Source organism: Mastacembelus armatus, chromosome 8 (genome assembly GCF_900324485.2).
Source record: "Mastacembelus armatus chromosome 8, fMasArm1.2, whole genome shotgun sequence".
NCBI classification, from domain to species: Eukaryota; Metazoa; Chordata; class Actinopteri; order Synbranchiformes; family Mastacembelidae; genus Mastacembelus; species Mastacembelus armatus.
This window is the reverse complement of record NC_046640.1, coordinates 18,022,995-18,046,209: the sequence shown is the minus strand read 5'-3', so window position 1 is coordinate 18,046,209 and position 23,215 is coordinate 18,022,995. Positions and strand designations below refer to the sequence as shown.

Genomic DNA, 23,215 nt, shown 5'->3' with positions numbered 1-23,215 from the left:
CGTTCTGAACTATTTTATATAACTACTTTCTGCCTGTGAATGTAACTTAATATATACATTGTTTTATGCTTTTTGGATCAACAAGATAATGACAGTGTGTTTGTGAGGATATTTGATCACGTAGTATGTGCTCACCAAGAATGAACAGAAGAAGATGAAGGAGACAAAGTAGAGGTAGGCAAACTGGCTGCCACACTCTGGCTCTGTATTCCCTGAAAGGGGGTCACACTCCTTACCCCCCAAACATGCCAGCATAATCTCGTGCCATGCCTCCCCTGTTGCACTCCTACAAACATATAAAAAAGATGATTTGAATCATTAAGAATTTGATAAGTTATCAAGACTGTAAGAGGTTTGTTTTAAATGGATCTAGAGAAAAGAACCTGCTTAGAGAACACAGGGATACAGCATAGGTGTGCACAAAGATAAACAAATCAACATTGCACACAATTTGAGAGATTATTGTTTACGTATTCTTCAGCGCGCACACACACACACGCGCGCACACACACACACACACGCGCACACAAGCACCTGAACAGAAGCATGAGAGCCTGGAAAAAGGTCCTGAAGTTGTTGTGCTGGTCGATTGCACTCTCTCCATCTTCTTCAATAGCAATATTCCCAAAGAGCTGTTAAACACAGTAATGTTTTTAATACTGCAAAACCATCTATAGTTGTCAGTCATCTATTAGGCCTTCTTTTTGAGATTAAAGTGGGGCTAAAAAGTTGGAATATGAAACTTAACTTCACACATGCCATTGCCACTGTTTTCATAAACACTCCTTCTCCCATCATATACCAATTCCTAATGACCATTATTATCATTCTCAGTCTCCCTCTTTAGCTTCTCATTTCCCTCCTCATCATTGTTCTAGAAAATGTATTTAATGTACCCCAAAAGAAATACAGCCCATTTTAGATTAAGATTCTCACCCACCTGCATCCCAATAATGGCATAGATGAAGAACAGCATGGCAATGAGGAGGCAAACATAAGGCAGTGCCTGAGGAGAGACACGTTACTTGTTTGGTTTTAAGTTTAAAACATATGAAAGCATTATGTACGATACATGAAACTGCACCTAGACACTGTCTATGCATATTTATGCACACAATATCAAATGTGTACATACATATATGAGCATATATTTTCTGTGTGATAAGGTTATATAACTGGCTGCAAACCTTGAAGGACTGAACGAAGGTCCAGAGCAAGATGCGGATGGTTTCACCCTGCCTCAACAGCTTGATGAGACGAGCTGCCCTGAACAGCCTCAGGAAACTTAGGTTGATGAAATTATTCTACAGTACAGCCATAGCATAACCAGAAAGACAGAGAGGCAGAAAGAGAGAGGGAAGTGTAGAAAGGATTAGGATTCAAAGTTGAGGACAGAAAAGTGAAGGTAAAGAAGAGGCAAGCAATAAAGGAAGACAAGAAAGGGGGGAGAGGGTGATGAAATAAAGGGAGAACAGTTAGTGGAAGTGAAAAATGTGCAAACAACTTTCCTTAAACAACCAAAAATATAATTATAAAAATAAAAATAGTCAACCTGGGGAAGATTGAAACTCAATACAAATGAAAGGAGCAGGAACAAAACAAGTCAAAGCAAACTCAAACTCAAATCAGCAAGGCTCCAACAAGCTTTTCATATCCATTAGGTTAGATCAAACCAAACAAACACAAGGGAAAGGAAGTCATCCAAATGTGACAAGTTTCATCCAATTGCGTTTTTCTGTAGTAGGATTGGTGAGTAGTTTGAGGGCAGGTACATTTTCTTGGAAAGACAACCAAATGCACTAATTCTCTTAAGGCAAATTTCACAATATTTTAAAACAGCACAAGTCCACAGCATGCAAATGTGCACTAATACAAGGCAAAGCAGCAATGCATCATCCAATGCATCATCTATAGCTGTAGTGATATCAAAAAAGAGCAAGTGTGTGGTTGAAGGAGCAACACTTAGGTCATTTTATCCCTCAGGTTAATATATTTTCAGTCTCATCAGACTGATTATGTGCATTACAAACTATAATTTATAGTTGAGACAAGACAAAAACATGTTTAACTGATTTTTGATGGTGCCTTTTCATATTTTATTTTTTAAGAAATGCAAATAATTATTGATTTATATTAAACCTGTAATGTAATACATAACATACATACCACATTTACCACAGTAAAGAACTAAAAAGTACAATTTGAGACTTAAAGTGCTGAAAAGGGGTTGGCAGCAGGCCCATGCAGATTTCAGCATGTATTATATTGCTCTGAGTATGCGAATATTGTAAAGAAAAAAAAAAAGGGGGGTTCCTGCCAAAGACATGCAATGGGTCATTTGTCAGTCAAGTCCCTGGTTCAGTCTGTCGCGGGCAAAGATTTGGACACACTCTGCCATTACTGCAAACACTTTGCCAGTCACTGTCTTATGTATGGGCTTGTATGTATGTTTTATGTCTTCACAGAACATAGTAGTGTGTGTGTGTGTGTGTGTGTGTGTGTGTGTGTGTGTGTGTTTGTGGACAAAGTGACTGAGAAAGGTTGGTAAACTTGGTGAAAAATTGAAAATTTTATAAATCTCTGAGTTCTCTCAGAATTGTGGGTTTAGGGTAGGGGTCCAGCAAAACATGCACATTCCACAGGTAAAATACTGACTGGGATGCAGGTACAAAAGATACAGTAAAATAATATATCCAAAAAATTACAAACCATCTACATGTGGATGTTGCAGAGATATGGTTTATAGCAGCAAATTTTTGGATATTTGGTTGATTCGAGGAACAAACAGAGAGATTCGCCAAGCCAGTTGTCATGGACACAGAGGATTTATAGTGCATTTTGATTGGATGGAATTGCAGGAAGTAGTTGTTGTGAGTGGGGCGAAGTAGATTACAGTAGATCGTCGTTAAGTTTGTAGACAATTTAAAGAAAGCATGTAAAAAGATAAAAAGAAAAAAAAACAAAAGTCATTACAGAGCACAGCAGCAGGTTTCTTGCTGCATATTTTGTACATTTATATACAAAGGGAAGGGATACCAGGAATCAAGACAATTTGATTGTTGGAAAAATATATTCTCAAACAAAAAAATAAAAAACAGACACAGCTGTATACAAATACAAAAACAAGAATACAGAGTTACAGTTCTACCTGTAAATCTTTCTGAGAACACTTAAGGTGTGTTCAGACAGCTAAAGTAGTAATTGTTCAGATGTTAGTGAGTTTCCACTGATATGGGTGGATTCATTTCTGATATTTCCTACATACATACATAAACTTCATATGCAGTTGTGCTTCATGAGAAAGCCACCTCAAGTTGTCTAAAGACACTTTCAGGAATAATTTCTAGGCAAAATAATCCTTCAAAAAGGGCATCTAGTTTCATGTGCTCAATTACTGAGAATAGCACGCATATCAGTATTTTATGTTACCTCATTTGCTGACAAATAAACTCAGATTGTGCTTAATTTTACCCTGTTGAGGATTTCAGGTGATATAACAGTCTTAGCAGGTCTAATGTTGTCAGACATCTGATGCACCTTCAAAGCCACAGACTGGCCACCCAAGATTCAATCTGACTGGATATTGGATTGTTTGCAGAAGCTGTGCACTGGCACGTTAACAGCACATCAGCATCCTTCCTGCTTGCTGTCAGTGTCTCAGGCTACCTGAAGCCTGGTCTCTCCTTGCTCCACCAACTGGGACAATTATATAAGACTTTCAAGAGATGTTCTCGCATGACTGAGCAAGGGAAGGCTCAGTTGTGCCCTCTATCCCATGCTCTACTCTAACTTCTTCTTGTCTACTATATGTTTTTTTAGACAGTGTGACTGATGTATAAAACACAGACACATTCCAAAAGTCACAGTCATATTTGCTCAACAAACATAATACACAAAATACACAAACACTGCTAATACTACATATGTTTGTTCACAGATTTGAACCAGACTACAGATCTCTCAAACATAAACATATGTCTCAGACCCTGGTACTTACCCCAAGCTCGGTAACCAGGATGTCAGTAATGCTGCCCAGAACTGTCACACAGTCAAAAATATTCCAGGCATCTTTGAAATAATTCTGTGATCAGGATGAGAGAGAACAAAGAAGAGAAGACAGAGAAGATAGACAGGCAGGAGGCGAATAGAGAAGATGGAAAGGAGGATGAAGTGGAAATAGGGAACGTAAGTCAGTGATGACACACAGTAAAATGTAGACAGATGTGGATATGTCAGGGAGGCAGACAAAGAGCAAATAAGAAAGGAACAAAACAGATAAAATATTGACATAGAAATCGGCAATGCAAGGAAATGGAGCATAAACAGACCACATTAAAATAACAAGGAAAAGGGTAGGGCAAGGTTGAAGTAATATTAAAAAAAAAAGAAAGGCAGAAAGAGATTGAGAGGTGAAGAGAAAATGAAATGAAGCAGTAAGACAGAGAGAAATTTGGCCAGACAGAAAAAGAAAGAGAACAACAAAGTGAAAAAAAGAAACATCAGTGTTCGACAGGAACAGCAAAGAAATAAGATGAGACAAATGAACCATCACTGACAGCATGTTGGATAAATGCTAACTGACATGTTAGGGACAAATTGTACTGCATCAGAAGACTGACCCAGCCATCAAACATCATACATTGTATCACTGTATAGTCTGTATTCTGGCTCATGTCTAATTAGATATTGTAGTTTTTAAATGTTCTCTTTAAAGTAGAGTGATTTAAAGTGAAAGGCCGTGGGATAGTGAGGATAAAAAGCTAATGAGTGAAGTCTGCTTCTTTTGCTCTCCTACATATTGCCTGCAGTCAAACTGTGCATTAGACAAGTTCAGGGATACAGAGAAAGCATGGGATGGCCTATTAAAATAAAACATGACAGACCTACGCACGTACACACAGACATTGTAGGGACACAGTGTTATTTGTGTATATCATTTTGAGGGACATGGGTGTGTGTGAATGTGCCTTAGCAGATTTAAATACTATCCTGTTAAATCTCCTCCTTCACTGTAATCTTTGCTTCCCTTTTTACCGCCTAGCTGTCATTCATTCTCCTTCTAAATACTCTAGTACCCCTCCAATCTGTCCTATATCTCCTCCCAACATTTTCCCTAAACTATCTTTTCTGTACATTTTAATTATAATAGGTGATCCAAAACATTTAGACAGCCCAATGGTGCAAAAATAGAAAGACAAATCTGATGGAGAAGCTTTAAATACCTTTTCACCTTAATGTGTGAGAGCTTTTTCCTGGGCTTTAAATTAAGGGTGAATATCTATCATGCTAGACTGGATCTATAGTGACTTTTAGATGGTGCTTTTTGTTTGTCCTTAGTGAAATGTTAAAAACCTTGTTAAGTTGGTCTGCTAAATCTCTGCCATTGACTTTATTTTGCCTGTCAGATATTTATTCTTGTACCATAATGATACTAATAATAATAGATTTTTGCACTTTCTACAAAAATACAGTGAAGCAGTACATCATTACACACAAACCCACACACACACTCACCAGTGCTCCAAAGGCGATGATCTTGAGTACACACTCCATGGAGAAGAGGGACGTAAACACGATGTTCAGGTTGGCTAACACAGTTTCATAGGTATTAGATGCTCCGTCATACTATAAACAAACACACACACACATGCACGCAAGCGGCACACGGATTCATAACAGCAAACCAGTGTGCAAATAAAAGGGAATGGATTACCATATGCCCAGAAAGGTGTGCAATAATTTAGACATACATACATACAGACACACACGCACACCAGGGAAAGGAACAGAGGTAGGTGTAAAGACACATGAAGAGGCAAGAGTTCAGCTCACGCAGCAGTGAGTCAGACATATATTTTTATCACAGGAAACAGTGTACACAACATCTAAATAAGTCCAATCTAATGACTCTGCATGTTTTGCAACTGAGGGTGAGACAACAAGAAATAACGGTACAAAGAGAGACAGAAGTTAACTTCAGCAGCTCAATAGTTAGTAGTTCATGCTGTTCTGTTAACATTTGTGCTCATTTGCATATTAATGTTTCTGTGTTTGTAGAATATAGACTTTTACCTTCATCATCAACACAACTGTATTGAGTGCAATCATTGCCATGATTGTATACTCAAACGGTGGCGACACCACAAACTCCCACATTCGATACTGAAAGCTCAGCTTGTTCTGCGGCATATGGCGTGTCAGAGGCTTGGCGTTAATAGCAAAGTCTATACAGGCTCTCTGCAAAAAAAAACCAACAAAAAACAAATGCTTTGTGTTTATCTTCTCCTGTCTTCCCCCTTTACTTTATCTGTCCCTTCTGTCCCCCACATTTGAAGTCCTCCCCCTTCATGCCTTCCAGTCAGCCTCCCAGTATTCTTAATCTCTGTAATCCTTGCTCACCTCATTCTTTTCTAAACTGTAATCCTCCATCATCTTGTCCCCTTGCTCTTGGAAGGTAATGATGATGAGAGCCACGAAGATGTTGACGAAGAAGAAGGGGAAGACCACGAAGTACACCACGTAAAAGATGGACATCTCCATCCGGTATCCTGGGCTCGGGCCCTGGTTCTCGTAAGTCGCATCCACTGAATGCTTCAGCACCCTGCAGAGGAAGAAAAGGAAACAGGAGAGCATTATAGGTTGCCAGAAAGAGTGTGTTCCTGATAGGACTCGGTATGTTCATGTATACTCACTGCGGCCACCCCTCTCCAGTAGACACGGTGAAGAGGGTGAGAAGGGCCCAAGCCACATTGTCGTAGTGGAAATCGTACTTCTTCCACTCCCGCTTCTGCGCCTTCACTTCGTTATCACGTTCATACACTAGATACTCGCCCCTGGAATACACATCACCAGAACAATACATGAAGGTAAGAGTCCAAATGTACACTACCAGTCAAAGGTTTGAATACACTTTCCTATTGAATTCAATGGAAAAGTGTATCCAAACTTTTGACTGGTAGTGTATATATTAGCGTGTTTCTGATCAAGGGGAAGAAACACTTGAAAACATACTGTGCACAACCATAATGCATGACTAAGCTGAATTCAGTACTGAATGTAAATAATGTAAATACTGTGGAATTGGTATTTCCTGACCTGCAGTCACGCTCAAACTCTTTGGATTCATCAGTGCAGTAAAAGAAGCGTCCCTTGAACAGCTGCACAGCCACGACAGCAAAGATGAACATGAAGAGTAAGTAGACAATCAGGATGTTGAGCACATTCTTCAGAGAGTTCACCACACAGTCAAACACAGCCTGAGGATCAAGACAGGGAGGAACAGAAAGGCAGATTGTAATTGTTTTATGAAAGAAACACACTGGTTTGAAATCATTTGTGTATTATGGTATTGAATTTTGGCAGCAAACTGCTACTGAAAGGTGGCAGGTTAAAATGAAAAGACAATACATTAGTGTCCAATTTGTACTGCTGTCTGGTAGCAACGTAAAAGATATAATATTTTCAGCAAAGTGAAGAATAAGAATTGTTTAGGTGCATCTTCTGCTTCCAGAAAAGTTAAGATGAAATATTTTTTACATACCTTGAGTTTGGGAAGACGTTTAATAGTCTTCAGAGGTCGCAACACTCTCAACACCCTCAAAGACTTGATAGTGCTGATGTCTTTTCCCTTACTGCTCCCCCTGTGTGTGTATAAGTGCATACACCCCAACACACATCCAGACATACATTCACAAAACCCACACAGACACAAAAGTGACAGAGTAAGCAGGTTTACAAGGATAACAGGCTCAATCCTCTCCATTGCAAAACAGCAGTGGGCAGCTTTTCCTTGATGATATTTGTGTCCGAGTTAACTCAGAATGAGTAACTACGTTTGGGTTAAACACATAGCAATACATGCAGCATTGCTATCATAACGCTATAGCCTTATGTCTAATTGTGAGGTTAGCACTGTAGCTACATGCTAGAGTTAGGTTGGTGTTTTACTACTATAGTACATGCTATGGGAACAAATGATATCATTCCTGTCTGAATGCTAGTAGCTACACTTGTTCAGTACTTTGCAAAGTATTTCAATGCTTTACAAACATGGCTTGGCCTTGCCTTGCACATGCCCAGCTAATGGTGAACTATTTTCATGCTGCATTGAAACCTTGCTTTCCATGCTGCAGTATTTCTTCCTTTAAGCAGCAGTTAGAGTAATGGACAACTCTATTCTACACAAACATTTGCAGAGAGAGTTTAGTCGTGGCCTCAGTGAGACATTTACAACCCTGTATTTTCTGTCAGCAGCTGCCTAATGGAAGTCTTGTTAGAGTAGTAACTTACAATACAGTAAAGAGTCCCCCCTGTTAATGTAATGATAGCCTGAAAATGCTCTCTATTGCAGATAGTAAAATGTAAAGTCCTTAAATTTTAAACATAAGTCACAAATTAGGGTCACAGTTTCTTAAGTAGTAAAATCTCAAATGAACAGCCAAACTCTCTCTTTTCATGATTCAACCAGTTAATTTCTATAAATTATAAACTACAACTAGGACTACTGGTTTCACAGCATTGTTCAAACAGCATGGAATCTTGTCTTTTGGCAAAGACAAAGATATTGTTGAGCCAAACCATTTTATTACTTTGGTTTATAGGTACATGCGTGAGGAAAAAAGAAAAAATACTACACTATACTTTCAGCCACACTGAACACCATTTAAAAATCTAAGCCAACAAATTTATGAACCAGAACTGAGCCTGCCAGTTAACAGACTTTAGTATCAAACTAAATATCGAATGAGATTCTGAAGAAATAACATGGGAGCTAACTGATGCTAAAAATGGGCCAGACTGTAAACAGAAATTCATGACCTGTTTATTTAAATAACTGGCTAACTGCTGGGTATCAGCCCAGATTTTTTTAGACTCAAAAAATATTTTTCTAAATTCCTCACGTGTTCTCTATAAAGATCAGAGTGAAAAGATTAAGATCAAAGGTCACTGATAGTGGTCCTTATGGGAGAAAACAGCTGTGTGTACAGTTGCTTGTCTTACAGCTGTTATACCAGATGGTAGATTGTTGGTGGTTGTGTGAACAGGCTTTGTGTGTGCAAGCTTGCACACGCACATTGGGGTGTGTGTTGTGTGTGTGCATGTCTGTTAACCACTCTTATGTTATACAGCACTGACTCCATATGGGGACTTTTTGATGCAAGTTCTGTCCACATTTACTGTATGAATCATGTTTTTCTGTGATGAACCTGTAATTTGTACATTTGTTGTAAATATCACATGGTGTCTGTGAGACTGGGTTACAGAACTAACACAGGCCAACATGAGGTGCAGTTGTGTTTAGGTCAGAGCTCTTCCATGGTGAACAATGGAAAACAGGGAAGAATAGACAGGTATAGAAGTCAACTGTGACGAGGGATGGATGAACAGGAAAGAGCTGCATGGTCAGAAGAACAGGCACATTGAATGCCAAAGGAGAAAATGAGGAGGAAAAAGAGAACTTTACCCGCCGCCGCTGTTGGTGGTCCAAACGGAGAGATGAGAAAGAGGTGAGACACAAAAGACAGAAACAGAATGGGACATAGAGAAAGGAGGAATTTTGAAGGAAAACACCCATATGAGACAGAAAGAGGAAAAATAAAAAAAACAGAATACAACGCCTGCTTTTTGCTAGCTCAACCCTCCATAGGCTACTGTTAATTAACACGTATGCATATAAGAACATGAAAAGCATAAGTAAAACTGACATTAGAAATGACAATTAGATAATTACATATGACTGATAACACATAATAGTTATTTACTTAACTGAACTAATAATTTTATAACAATATTATATAATTACACCTAAAGCTTTCAACTCCAGTTTACAATTCCAATTTGGTCCACAGTCAACCTCAACCTTTCAAAACCACAGATAAACTGAGCTTAAACCTCATGAGATAGAGGCGGATTCCAGTGTCTAAACTATTAATTAAGACAGCTATAAGAACAGTACGCCTACATAGAAACTAATGTTAAACATATAATGTCTGCTAGAACAAACATTGCCTGGTAAAGAATAAATACAAAAATAAAAATAAAAGATGTTAAGGTATTCATTTAAACAAACCAAACTCAGTCTGTGAGCACGAAGGCGTCTTCTCTTCTGAAGCCTGTCTGAACATAAAGCTCAGTCCGGCGGCAGAAATGTGACAGTGGTACAAACGGTCCAAGACATCAGCTGCCCTCAGACCAGACTAATTGGATTAAAGGCGTGATAAACATCTCCAATGAGACTGCTGAGCCTTTCTGGAGTGCTGTTTGATTTGCACCAATTGAATTAAGGCACTATCTGGATGTGTATGAGTCTGTCCTGACTGGTTCGGATCTCCCCATCAGCCATTAGTGTCGTTAACCCCTTTCATAGTCAAATCGTGATTTATTTGTCACACTGGCTTAATTAATTGTTTCGTGTTTTGTCTTCTTTAACATACCAGACTTCATGTATAATAGCAGTTCTCTGTCTGGTACTCATTTATTACTCACATTAACATCAATATTCATGTAAAAAACACTTTTAAATCAGTTTAGCTGCTATGTAGTTTCACGTGCTCTTTGATCATCTAAAGTTTTCTGTGAGTACTTGAGTTTACTTGAGTTGTTTTACAGTAATTTTACCTCAGGTGTTACTGCATACATCTATATGTACCATTTCCCTGAAGATGACAGATTTAGTCATAGAAAGAAGAAATGCAGATGAAGTTAAACCACATATAAACATGTAACACAAAGAGGTGAGAGGATGTGGAGTTAAAGCACAGAGACATATTCACAGAAACAGAAACACAGACAGGTTTATGTGTCCAACATACACATAAACCTGTCTATGGGTACCACCACCAGAACCCTGGAGCACCTGCCATGTTTATACTTTATTTTATGCAGGTCTGACATAAAACCACAAACAGTATATTAGAAATCCAGAAACATCCTGAATGCATTGATGCACAAGCTAATGATAAATATCAAATTATGTGATGAAAAATTTTGCGTATTGCCACAAATGATCAAATAGATGATGGGATGGACAAGAAACAAAGGAGGGACCGGACAGAATTCTATGTGGCGATAGCATTTCATTTCATTTCTTCTTTGGTTACAATAAACAACTTTAGGCAATACTAGCACTTCAGGTAGTTTGAAACCTGACTTGCTAGGACAAAACTCTAGAACGATAGAAAAACAACTTAAAGGCACAGTGAAGAGCCAACAGAGATAGAGAGGCAATCAGATACGTACACTTAGCCATCATTTCATCAGGTATACCTTATATAATCAAATATAACAAGCAAGCAAAAATTCCTGTTTGTGAAGCCTTTAATACTGACTGCACAAAGAGCTTCAACTATGTGATAGTTTTGTAGGATGTAGTGAATAGTGGAGTTGTGTCAGACTTCATAATATTAAAATGCTACATTTAGATGCAAAAAACATTACAGGGCTACTGTACTGGGATGCATTTCCTCACACTGGAGGACTGTACCTAATATCATACACAGATAAATTATTACTTGCTGAGGTTTTTATTGTTGTTGGAAAACCTTGTTCCCTTGTTCCATCCCAAATAGCCAACACAAGAGAAGGATTGAATGCTGAAAAAAGTATACAGGCCTAAAATCACCAAAGCCCAAACCTTATCCCACTCAGGTGTACCCCACACAAGCCAACAAAAAGCTAAACGCCCATGGTTCATGAATGCAAAATATAATTCCGTTTCCTGAAAATACAAATTGGATTTTTAATGTCATGAAATAGATTCAAGCACATCCTTATATTTCTGCAGATACTGCAGCATTATTATCAACCTATTGTACTTCTTGTACTATAAATCTTTAAGCTACTACCCACATCACATTATATTTAACACTGACTGCACTCCTGAAGGTATGATTCATTTTTTATTCTTCTTAACCATGCAAAAACTATACCTCTACAAAGTTACCATTTGTATCACTTCATAATCCAAGCACTAACCTTAACTGAGTTAAGCAACTGTAACTGTGTTTTATCCTCACAGTCATGCAGATTAAGTAGAGTTTAAAGTACCTGCTTTGTTGAGGAGAAGGATGTGGTGATTTGTGGAAGCAAGCTCAGCATGACCTGGCCTGGCTTTGCATCGGGCCTTTGACTATAGAACGCCCTGGGCACTAAAGGGTTACAGGTGCAAAGGGTGGTCCTCACCCTCACAGGAGGAGGAGGATAGGAAAGCAATTTTGGGATATTCTTTTATAATATGTAGAAGCATAGAGGTGGTAGCAGGGCTTAGAAATGGCAACGTTGTGGGGGCATTGTTGAATGAGAGAAAAGCAGGAGGCACTATACCAGACTGGCATTTTGTAAGTATAGTATAAGAAAAAGCTTAATTAATGATGGGACATGACATATGGGAATGGAGAAATGCTAAGGGGGTGATAGAAAATGTGTGAGAGAGAATGAAAGAACAGAAGTCAAGGAGAGGAAGAAAAATGAGATATGGCTGAACAGACAAGAACAGGACACGCAAGGTGCCAGTGAGGCAGTAGGAAGGCAGGGAACAAAAAGTATTAATGAGGGAAGAAAGGAAGAAAGGAGAGAACGGGGAAAAGTAGGAGGGAGACTTACGTGAAGGCAAAGGCCACCAGAGCACCACTAACCACTATAAAGTCAAGGATGTTCCACAAATCCCGGAAATAAGAGCCCTCGTGCAAGACCAACCCCAGATCAACCATCTACAGGAGAGAGAGAAAGCATGATGTGAGCTTCTGAGCAAGGATGTGTGAATTACCTTAGTGAGCACTCCTCATTCGAGATGGGGTCCTCAATACCTCTAAAATAAGTGGTTGATTTCTGATTTGGGAAACAGCCTTACCTTTATCAGCATTTCAAAAGTGAACACTCCTGTGAAGACATAGTCAAAATAGCGTAGAACCTACACAAAGAGAAAACAGGTATATTGACCATTGTATTCAGCTATCCAAAAATAATTTATCTGCAATTTACATTTTACTATTTTATATTGTACTTATAATTACCATACAGTATTTTTCATATATTGGACAAATGCCATTGTTTTATTATTATATGAATGAGAGTATAAAGATGTAAAAAACAAGATTTCTAATTATAGGTATATTACATTAATACACCTGCACAAAGCTGCTCTATAAATGCAACAGTTTGTCTCACTCTCTCCTTTAAAACACTGACAATAAAAAAAAAAAAGGCAGATTTAAGTGCTTCATTTACATGTTTCATGTGATAAGTTATAAGATTTATTTAATTATTCACTTCATCATTCCAGTCAGAGGCCTGGAGTAACCAAGAAAAAGAGTAAATTGAAAATTGTTATTGCAATAACATGTATACACATAACTTTTCATGCAACAAAACTCGTGCATGAATGTACGTATGTATAATTTCTTACATTGTTGCGAGGGGATTCAGGCCAGACAGGATCTTCAGCAGCCAAGGCAATACTGCTCATGGCAATGACCAGCAGGATACACATCTCAAAATAACGCAGGGTGCAGATGTAGTGACACGCCCGCCGAAACCTAGGAGCAGACAACAGACTTCTTTCTTTTGCATTTGTGCTATGGATATTATTGGATCACCTTTGTGAGAACAAATGATGTAGCTCTGACTTCATAGTAGATCATTTTTTCATGAAGCGTTTAACTCAGATACTGAAGCCAGATTTAAAAAAGTGTCAGGTAAATATCTCAAGCATGTATGTCACTACATGTGTGTCTAGATTGTGTAGGACTGTGTGTGTGTGTGTGTGTGTGTGTGTGTGTGCAGATTTATTTGTAACCCGCTTACGGGTTGGTGGTGGACAGGATGAACATGGAGCTGAAGGGCGGCATCGGTCTAGGTCCTCCTTCACCTCCCTTCTCGTCATCATCATCGTCTTTATCTTCCTTTGCTGGCAGAGGCTCTGTGTTAGCGTTCTTGTTGACTGGATAAAAGAGGGATTGAAAAAAGAATAAGCATGGACAGAAAAAGAATGATTACTATTTAACCAGTAGTATCCAACCCTTTTTTTTTTTTAACCACACAGCCCCAAATAATGGCAACGTGAAAGAAGATGGTTACAATTGGAACCACAAATCTCAGAAAAGATACTGGGGAGACTCATAAAGTGAATAGCTTTGGATAACTATACTTACCCTGCAGTATGGCATTGGTAGATGGAAAAATTGGCATGTCTACAGATGTGTAGTCAGGGTGGGGCAGCCTGATGACACTGCTGGCACGGTGATGTCCAATGTTCCCATAGCTATCTAGTGTGACCAAACTCCCATGGGTGCCACTGTTAGCAAGGTGGAGGGCAGATGCAAAGCCAGGGGCCACAGTGCGGTTGGCAACTGGATTACGGTGACCCTCGTTAGGTGGGGTAGAGCCAGAGACCAGTTTGGTGTTCATGAGATTGTCCATATCCTCACTATACTGGCTGTCTTGCCTGGAGAGGCTCTTTTGGATAGGCCGTGTGGTAGAGAGGTTAGGAACACTGCAATTTCTAGAAAGAGGGAAGAAAAAGAAAAGCAAAAGGGTAAATAAGGTAAAGGACAGTGTGGTATCCAGACAGAAGTAATGAGAATTGAAGTGATGTGACAGGAGCATGAACAAAATATCAGCAGAAAAAAAGCAGAAAGAGATAATGAGGATTTGAAAGGATGAATGTGTAACTTTTTGGATCAGGACGTCAGAACACCATAAAAAGTCAATATGTCTTTGTTGAAACTGAAATTTACATCATATACACTGTGGGGCACTGGACATACTTCCTTTTGTGCTGACACATCCTCTTCCCCTCGCCATCCATTTGGTTGCTATGACGATTTCTTCTTGGCCTCGGCCCCTCCTTCTCTCCTCCTTCTCCACCCCGGTCAACCCCCTTGCTCTTGTGTCTCCCTGATTTTCCAGCTCCTCCCCCGCCATCTTCACTGTCTTCTGAAGTCTTTCGATGTGACCTAGGCTTTCTATGTTCAGACTGCCCTCCCCCTTGATTGCCACTCCGGATGTGGTGATGGCGCCTGGATGGCCTCTCCTGCGAGCCTGGCCCTTGAATCACTGTAGCATCCAACTGAACATTAGCTGTATGACGGTGGTGCTCGCTTTTACGGCTCCGTCTGCTCTCAGTGGACTCCCCCCGCTCCAAGGAAGGCCTGACTGGGCCTGAACCTCCTCCACCACCCTCTCCTACTTGTCCACCGTGTTCATGGAGGCATGTTTGCCTGTGGAGCTCATCAGCAGGATGGTGCTGGCTAAAGCAGAGGTCTGAATTGTTGGCAGTGGTTTTGTTTGTGTTATTGTTGCGGTTCTCATGGGGGTCAACCACCAAGGGCCGATCCAGATGGGTCTTCATGTCAGGACGGATATGCCGTGAATAGTTCACCTGCAAGGGGAGGATAAATGGACAATTTCTCAAAAGAAAAGATTTTATTTTTAATTGTAATATAGTCACATTTGGTACTGCCCAGCCAATATATAGATTAGTGATAGCAATTCTATTATTAATAAATAATAAACTACAAATAAAGAACATGTAGCATAATTAATCATCAGCATCATCATTGCCGTCACTTGTGTACACTGATATCACAAGTCTAATGGCCTTTGTCCTTGTCCTTTACATTGTTGTGCTCCTCCCTCCCTGCTCTTGCCTTCCAGCGGTCATCAGGGTCCAGTTCATTATAGAGGGCCTCACGGCTGGATGCCAGAGTCTGCTTCCTCAGCTCCTTAGTGCGTTGTTCCCATACCGACTTACTGATCCCTTTATTGTGGTTCTTCTGCTGCTCCTTACTACAAAATGAAGCAGGGTGGCAAGGGAAGAGGGGATTGACAGCATTAAAACCTGTTAAAAGAATGTTGTTGTGCAAATATACACACAAAGACATGGGGATGATGTGAAAACCAACACCCAAAATATAAGTACATAAAATAGACATAAAGACACACTGGAGGCCACAGACATATAAAGGCTCATTTAGCTGGACGTATAGAACATGACAGATTGACAAGAACAAGGTTCTGGGTGTCTACGCAGCTTGCCAAAGCACAGGGCAGGACAGCCCTACTCTTCTGGGGGCACAAAATGGAGGATAACACTGAGGCAAGGTCAGAATTTGTTAGAATAATCTATATTTAACCTACCCAAACTGATATTTAAAAATATTTACAATTCAATGAATTTGTTTTATGCACGAGAAACAGTTAAAGTTGCACAATGATCACAGGAATTGTTATTGTTGAACTGTCTGAGCAGTCTTTCAACCTACTTAGAAAAACATCCAAAATTTGTCAGTGATCAGTGACCACCTCCTTTCTTACCCTCCAAAACTTCTATCAGTAACCAACTTAACTCCCTTTCCTCTGAGAGCCAACAGTCAACCACAGTAAAGCAACAGCCGTACTGCGAGGTGCAGGCAAAAAAAAAAAAAAAAACTTTCAAAAATAAGCAAACATAAATAACAGCTATAGAAAGCCAGGTATGTAGTTCATAAAAAAGTTAAGAACAAAGGGACAAGAAGGAAGGGGTGTTTTGAAACACAAAATAAAGCAAGGAATGGTTACTAAGTCAATAAACAGAAGGGATTCAGAAATGAATAAACAAATAAATAAATACCAGTCCAGAAAGGGGTCGGTAGCGTTGTGACACTCACTGTGTACTTTGTTGCTGAGGAGGGAAACAGCTGGTGAGTGAGATGGCACGAAAGAACAGAAGGAGGATTTCATTCCAAAATGGGCTACCCATACCCCATTCAAAAACAGTCAGCCTACCCTGAAAAGTAGTTACTGTTCACATGAAATATGCTGCTGCAAAAAACTGAATATCAAATAAGTTATATATATTTCAAAAATGCCAAAACTAAATCAACTCAGAAGAAATTGTAAAATTTTTACCAAAAAGATTCAACATTTTGGAATGTAACCCTTCATACACACAAACACACCCACCCACACATTCACACACACACATGCCTCTGTCATTTGTTCCTGAATCTAAAATTATTCTACCTATTTATTTTTTTCTCCTCCTTTTTGTAGTCACAGATTTCATCCTTCTTGGATCAGTCCCTGTCCCTGCATGCCTTGTGCTGTTCTGCTCTAAGCAGTCTTTGTATCCTTCTCAAGTCCTAGTTGTATAAATGATGGTCCCATTTGTTAAAATGTAAATGTTCCTAGCTTTTGTTTTACAAGTTCATTCGACTCTACTTTCCTTTTCCTCCAATGTTTATTTCCCTTTTCAAAGCGTGCTGTTTACACTTTTCTCACTTCAGCATCACTTTTATCACGTACCAATCCTCTCCAGTATCCTTTACATCACACCCCAAATGCTGAACTACAAAAGTAGCTCCTCTCTTTCAAATATCCCTAAAAACAATCAATACAAAACAATTTCACTGCAAATGTAATGTACTCATGAGCTCTTGATGATGATAATGATAAACCCAAGCATTTTAATAATTAAGCAGAAAATGTAAAACTGATTTACTGTACTGTATTCCTGAAATGTATATAAACTGAATGGCTGTTACAGAACAGACTGTGTTTTCAAGCTTTGTGTAGCCAACAGTTTTCCATTGATTTCATATAGCTTTTATGGCATCTACCTCATTGAATCTACCAGGGAATATCTTCTTAAGAGATTCTTCATGCACCACTGATGTCTCCAAGATTTAAATCCGTGTTTGAACAAAAAAAAAAAAAAAAACAAGGACTATTTAAATTAGATTTTCAATGAGTTTCCTTTATATGGGGTAGAAAGTATAGATTTCTGAGAGGGACATGGATTAATCTTTATTTCAAGAAAAACTCTAATCCAAGACTCTACTCTGTCCTCTTAGGTTTGGAGTAAAAAAAAGCAGCAAGTAAAGACATTCATCATATTTTCTACATGCAGTTATGTAGAGGTGGCCATTGTTCTGGGTTTACGTTTAGGCAAACAATTCTAGCAAACTTTGCTGCAGGGTAGAGGTTCATTGGCTCACTATGCAAATGTATCTTTTGTAACTAAACACATACATACACAGACACACACAGACACACACACACGTACACTCTATTGAAAAACAAATATTCAACCTCAAAAGATAAAATAAAATGTACTGATACACAGACATAATACTAACAGCACAGTGAAGTACAATACGTACTTTACAGAAACAGTGGGATTTAAAAATGATGAAGATGCCATGATAATATGTAAGTGTCTACATGGATAAGTTAAAACTGAACTTTAGGGCATATTTGTTCATTGCATTTGTGTGTCTTCTGTGATCATATGTGTGTGATATAAAGTGGACAGAGGCTGATGTATCAAAGCAGCAAAGGTCAGTACTGTGCGTATGTGCTGTGTGTCTGACTTCAGCTCCCCTGTGGTGCTTTTCTATGGAGAGACTACAGTGTGGGGCATGTGTGTGTCTTATGTGTGTGTGTGTGTGTGTGTGTGTGTGTGTGAACTTTACTAGGAGAGAAAGGAAAGATCCCTGTGTATACAGAGAAACCAGATCAAAGTCTCTGACTCTGCTGACCAGAAAAGGGCTGGCCCAGATCAACCCAACACCAGTTTGTGTGTGTGTATGCGTGTTAATATGCACAAGAGAGTTTAACTAAGAGACATTTAAAGAAGGAAAGAGGGAAATGAGAAACTGACCAAGAGAAGGAGAAAAAAATATTGTTGTTTTAGTTTATCATTGAATGTATTTAGTGTTAAGTAAAAAATGGTTGAATTGTGCATGGCTACCTATGGATGTAAAAACATTGGATGATGCAAGGACATATTTTAAAGAAACGGAACTGCTATTCTGTTAAATATAAATAGTTCCTGACGGTGCATATAAAAGACTGCAGAGTAAAAGCTGTTACACACCAGTGTGATGACAGAATGGTGTGAAAACACACAAAAACTTTACAGGCAGAATTTCTGCATACAGGCAATTTTCGTATGCTTCCCACACCTAGTCTGGTGTGACTCTGCTCCATTTGAAACTAAAATAGAAAAAAAAAACACTTTGGCCATGAGGGAGTGTGCTTCCTGTTCTGTGAGGCTTACTGTGAAGTTCTATGGTAAAATGTGTGGCAAAAAGGTTCTAAAATATACACAAAACAATAGAAAGCAAAACAAAAGTGCAATAGTAATAGAGCCAAAAACTCACGCTGCAATGGAGAGGTTGGCAGCAGACAGTGGGCTAACTTCAGCCACCTCTTTGGCTTTCTGCAGGGCAATCTTCTGATTTGCAGCCTCCTCTTCCTCCTGTTCATCCTGCACAGCAAGACATTAGGAAGAAAAGATGAATGAGATGAGACAGAACAGATTGACTAAAAGAGCAAATACACCTTTTGGTTTTTAGTCTTTAGGAAAGAAACTGTACTAAGATGAAAAGTAAACCTGGACTGTATTGTACCTTAGTTAGTTCCTGTGCATTGGCCAAATTGTCCACAGCGATAGCCAAGAACACATTCAGCAGAGTGTCTGAACACAAAGTTAAAGGACACCCAGCAGGTGGGAATTCATCTGAACATGTATATACAACATGGACATAACAGAAATAACTTAAACAACTGGTATATTGTAATTCTTACAATAACATCTTTGCTTCCAGCTGGCATTTGAACTTAGATAAGTAACATAAAACATATGTTTTACACAGAATGAGATCAATAGGCATTAAGATACATCACTAAATATGTCAATATCTACACATGCATCTGCATGTTTGTGTATTCTGCCTGAAGTTTCACTATTAAAGAATACAATTGCCAAAAAGGGTCAAGACAATAAAGAAGACAGAGAAGGCCATGCCCTTGTGGACTCCGCCCTGAGACTTGATGCCATCGTACATCACCATGTTCCAGTCCTCGCCAGTCAGGATCTGACAAACACATACACACATACAATAGTAACATACCCATTTTATATATATCCAGTGTCTTAAAGATTGATTGATGCATTATTAGAGCACACAACACAGTTTCAATTAAATGTAAAAGCCACAGATTCAGCCTTTCTCAGACACACACACCTTAAACATGAAGACAAGCTTTATCAAAATTATGGTTTTGACTAATGACCTTTAAGAATTCAAAAGTAGCATTCTACACTTTATATCACTTCTTCATGTGCAAATCCTCTTTAGTCCTTTAATCGTTTAGTCCTAATCCAGTCTTCGTCTTTTCCTACTTTTCTGCCTCACTCCTTCCTCTCCCTGCCCTTTAGAGAACGCCATTCCTTGCTCACCTGGAACACTGTCATTATTGCTGCGGGGAAGGTATCAAAGTTGGTCGGAGGAGTGCCATTTTCAAAATTAAACCTAGAAGGGGAAAAAGAGAGAGAGATGAAAAGGAGCAACAAACACAAAGAGCAAGATGAAAGAAAGAACGGAAAAGAGAAATCAGAATTAAAAGCATCTCACAAGCACAACTAATGTTTGTTTCAAAGACTACAAAAAAGTAAAAAAAAAAAAATAAATAAACACAGGCAAACTGCCTTTTAATAGAAACTGATTTCTTAGTGGAAAATGAAATGGAGACTATTAAATACAAACAAGAGAGAAAGAGAGATACAAAGGTAGAAGCCAAGGTAAAGAAAACCAGCACTGACTGTCCACCAAAGAGCTGCATGCCCAGCAGGGCAAACACAACTATGAACAGGAAGAGCAGGAAGAGCAAGCTGATGATAGACTTCATTGAGTTGAGCAGAGAGACGACAAGGTTACGTAAAGATGCCCAGTACCTGACAAACAGAAAGTTAGTGTTTAGTTGGGGTTGATACGAGTGTAATATTATATGAACATTAAGAAATAATAAAACTAGACTATAATTGACTCACTTGGTGACTTTGAAGATCCTCAATAACCTGAGAGCTCGTAACACACTTATGCCAAATGATGTGCCCGGCTGGATGATGGACCACAACACTTCAAATATACTACCACATATCACCTAATACAAACACAAGCATATGCAAACATGTAGTGTTTTTACATCAGTGAGAAGGTTATGCACACGCATTAGAAAACCATCCTTCCAGTGCAGTGCGGTGTGTAATGTTCAAATAAGTATGAACAGTTTTTATACATTTGCACATGTTTATGTTTGAAGTGAGTATTTGCACCTGCTTCTCAGTTTGGGATTGGGTGCAGGCATGTGTTTGCGTGCGTGTGTGTGTGTGTGTGTGTGTGTGTGTGTGTGTGTGTGTGTGTATGTGTTTCTTTATTTGGGCCTGTGTCCCAGGTCACTGGAACTCACAATGCAGTCAAAACAGTTGAAGGAAGAGTTAAGATAGGCCTGTCTGCCCAGGCCATACATCTTTATAAACATCTCAGTCAAAAATATCCCCAGGAAGATGAATTCAGCAAAATCTGCATGGAAGGAAGAAAACAAGCAGAGAGGAGGAGGAGAAGTTCAAATGTGAGACAAGATCATCAAACCTGGAAACCTTCAACATGTCAGGTATCTGAAAAATTATCTACTTTGCCTTTGTGTATTTTGTTTCTCAGTGATAATCAGTGTGAGACAAAGACATTGTGTATTTGGATGCCCTTATATTAACTGTTAATTCTTTCATGGATTTAATCACCTTAACTTAAGAATTTACCAACCCACTCCCTTCCAGTAATCTGTGAGTATTTGTGCATCCAAGAAGATAATCTGTGCATGCATATATTAGGTATGCATTTATCTTCCTCCCTTGCACTCACATAGAAAATCTGAAAGTGGTTCCGGTTGGTCATAGTGCACTACAGCCACACACAGTGTGTTGAGGCCCACCAAACATAGCACAGTCCAGTAGAAGGCCTGGGACTTAACAACATGTCGGATAAAGAAGCGTAGCCGTCGCTCCCGCCGCTTGAAAGTTGATCCTTCAAGCTTGGAGCTCTTCAAGCTGGCACGGGCAAATGGTGAACCTGAAAGTTTCACCAAAGTAAATGATTTATTATTAGCTAAATGGTGAAGTAGGAGGTGCAGTAAGTAAAAAGATCATACACAACAAAACCTCAATCAAAATTCACTTTTTCAATCTGCTTATGAAAAGGGCAGCCAAGTATGACGTCCCATATAGTCTGTTGTTGCAGAATTATTCTCTAACCAGATTGTTTGTAGGTATACTCCACTTTTTAGCAGCATATAACATGTGATCATTTTAGCATGAGATCCAGAATACCACACTGAAGAATAAAACCTTCAGGGCTGTTGAAGAAAGAGGGGTTGCAGGAGAGAAACAGAGAGGAGGTAACAGGAGCAGGACTGAGAAAAGAACGGCAGAATTATGAGGGGGTTGAGGACAGGAAAGAAATGTAACATGAGGAGAGAAGTGCAGGACAGAGGGTCAGGGAATGCTGATATGCAAGATCAGATAGCATCTCTATGTCCATATATCTCTTCTTTTGGTTTTCTTTTGAACGTGAGTGTGTGTGTATCTTACCTACTGCCAGATCTCCCTCCCCTTCCTCTGGGTTTAAAAGCTCAGCTTTGCTTTTATGGTTTTTTGTGGCTCTCCTACGTGAGCCTGTAATTAAAAAAAGCAAGTATTTGTAATCATACAGCAATGCTGATGGCTTTGAAAGTGCTAGATTTATTAGCAATATTTAAAACAAACAAAAAACGCACATTTATATATGTACAACAAGAACAGCAAATTCGTACCATCATAATCATTTTCATTTTCATCATCTGCCAAGATGACCTCTTCTACAAGACACACACACAAATAAAAGTGTTAATACAGTAAATAATGAATTCTGTTTAACATATTTAATGAATTACACAATATCCTTGGCCTGCAGCTGGGCTTGTTACACATCCCTACTTCCTTTGTTTTTTAGGTTCCTTGTTTTTATGCAGATTGTCTTTTAAAGAAGATCAAAGGTCTGTCTTTTCTATCTGCCCATTTATCCGCTCCTTCCAACATCCAACATCCCATTCCTCTTATCCTCCCATCATCCTGCCCTCCATAGATGGGTCAGAGTGAAAAGACAAGAGAGAAAGAGGACTACAGGCACAGTCTGAGTGATGTTTATCAAGGCTGCATATATATATTTAACTAAGTGCATATAAGGCAGTAATTACTGATACAAATTTGTTTGTAGAGGATGTATAACGCCTGTTCTGTTCCTCTCTAGAGAAGTTGAGTACACATTTCACCGAGATACTTGAAATGTATAATGTGAAAGACATCACAAATATAAAGACAGAAACAAGAACAAGAGTTTTAGAGTATTATATACAACAA

At 39.0% G+C, this 23,215-nt stretch overlaps 1 protein-coding gene across 1 annotated transcript in view; it reads right to left on the bottom strand.

The window, feature by feature from the left end:
* Positions 1-23,215, bottom strand: part of cacna1aa (calcium channel, voltage-dependent, P/Q type, alpha 1A subunit, a) — a 68,428-nt gene that overhangs the window by 20,621 nt on the left and 24,592 nt on the right. Inside the window, exons 10-40 of the mRNA XM_026324746.1 lie at positions 22,630-22,674; positions 22,409-22,492; positions 21,684-21,890; positions 21,232-21,344; positions 20,813-20,925; positions 20,585-20,716; positions 20,222-20,294; positions 19,739-19,856; positions 19,389-19,456; positions 19,140-19,246; positions 16,607-16,657; positions 15,615-15,783; positions 14,763-15,376; positions 14,148-14,497; positions 13,801-13,936; positions 13,403-13,532; positions 12,848-12,907; positions 12,601-12,707; positions 9,464-9,472; positions 7,541-7,640; positions 7,096-7,256; positions 6,693-6,833; positions 6,400-6,601; positions 6,073-6,237; positions 5,515-5,625; positions 3,998-4,081; positions 2,710-2,712; positions 1,188-1,304; positions 941-1,006; positions 535-632; positions 136-286 (exon numbers count right to left, since the gene is read on the bottom strand). Coding sequence (XP_026180531.1) covers positions 136-286; positions 535-632; positions 941-1,006; positions 1,188-1,304; positions 2,710-2,712; positions 3,998-4,081; positions 5,515-5,625; positions 6,073-6,237; positions 6,400-6,601; positions 6,693-6,833; positions 7,096-7,256; positions 7,541-7,640; positions 9,464-9,472; positions 12,601-12,707; positions 12,848-12,907; positions 13,403-13,532; positions 13,801-13,936; positions 14,148-14,497; positions 14,763-15,376; positions 15,615-15,783; positions 16,607-16,657; positions 19,140-19,246; positions 19,389-19,456; positions 19,739-19,856; positions 20,222-20,294; positions 20,585-20,716; positions 20,813-20,925; positions 21,232-21,344; positions 21,684-21,890; positions 22,409-22,492; positions 22,630-22,674 — 4,085 coding nt within the window. The remainder of the gene's footprint in view (positions 1-135; positions 287-534; positions 633-940; positions 1,007-1,187; positions 1,305-2,709; positions 2,713-3,997; positions 4,082-5,514; positions 5,626-6,072; positions 6,238-6,399; positions 6,602-6,692; positions 6,834-7,095; positions 7,257-7,540; positions 7,641-9,463; positions 9,473-12,600; positions 12,708-12,847; positions 12,908-13,402; positions 13,533-13,800; positions 13,937-14,147; positions 14,498-14,762; positions 15,377-15,614; positions 15,784-16,606; positions 16,658-19,139; positions 19,247-19,388; positions 19,457-19,738; positions 19,857-20,221; positions 20,295-20,584; positions 20,717-20,812; positions 20,926-21,231; positions 21,345-21,683; positions 21,891-22,408; positions 22,493-22,629; positions 22,675-23,215) is intronic.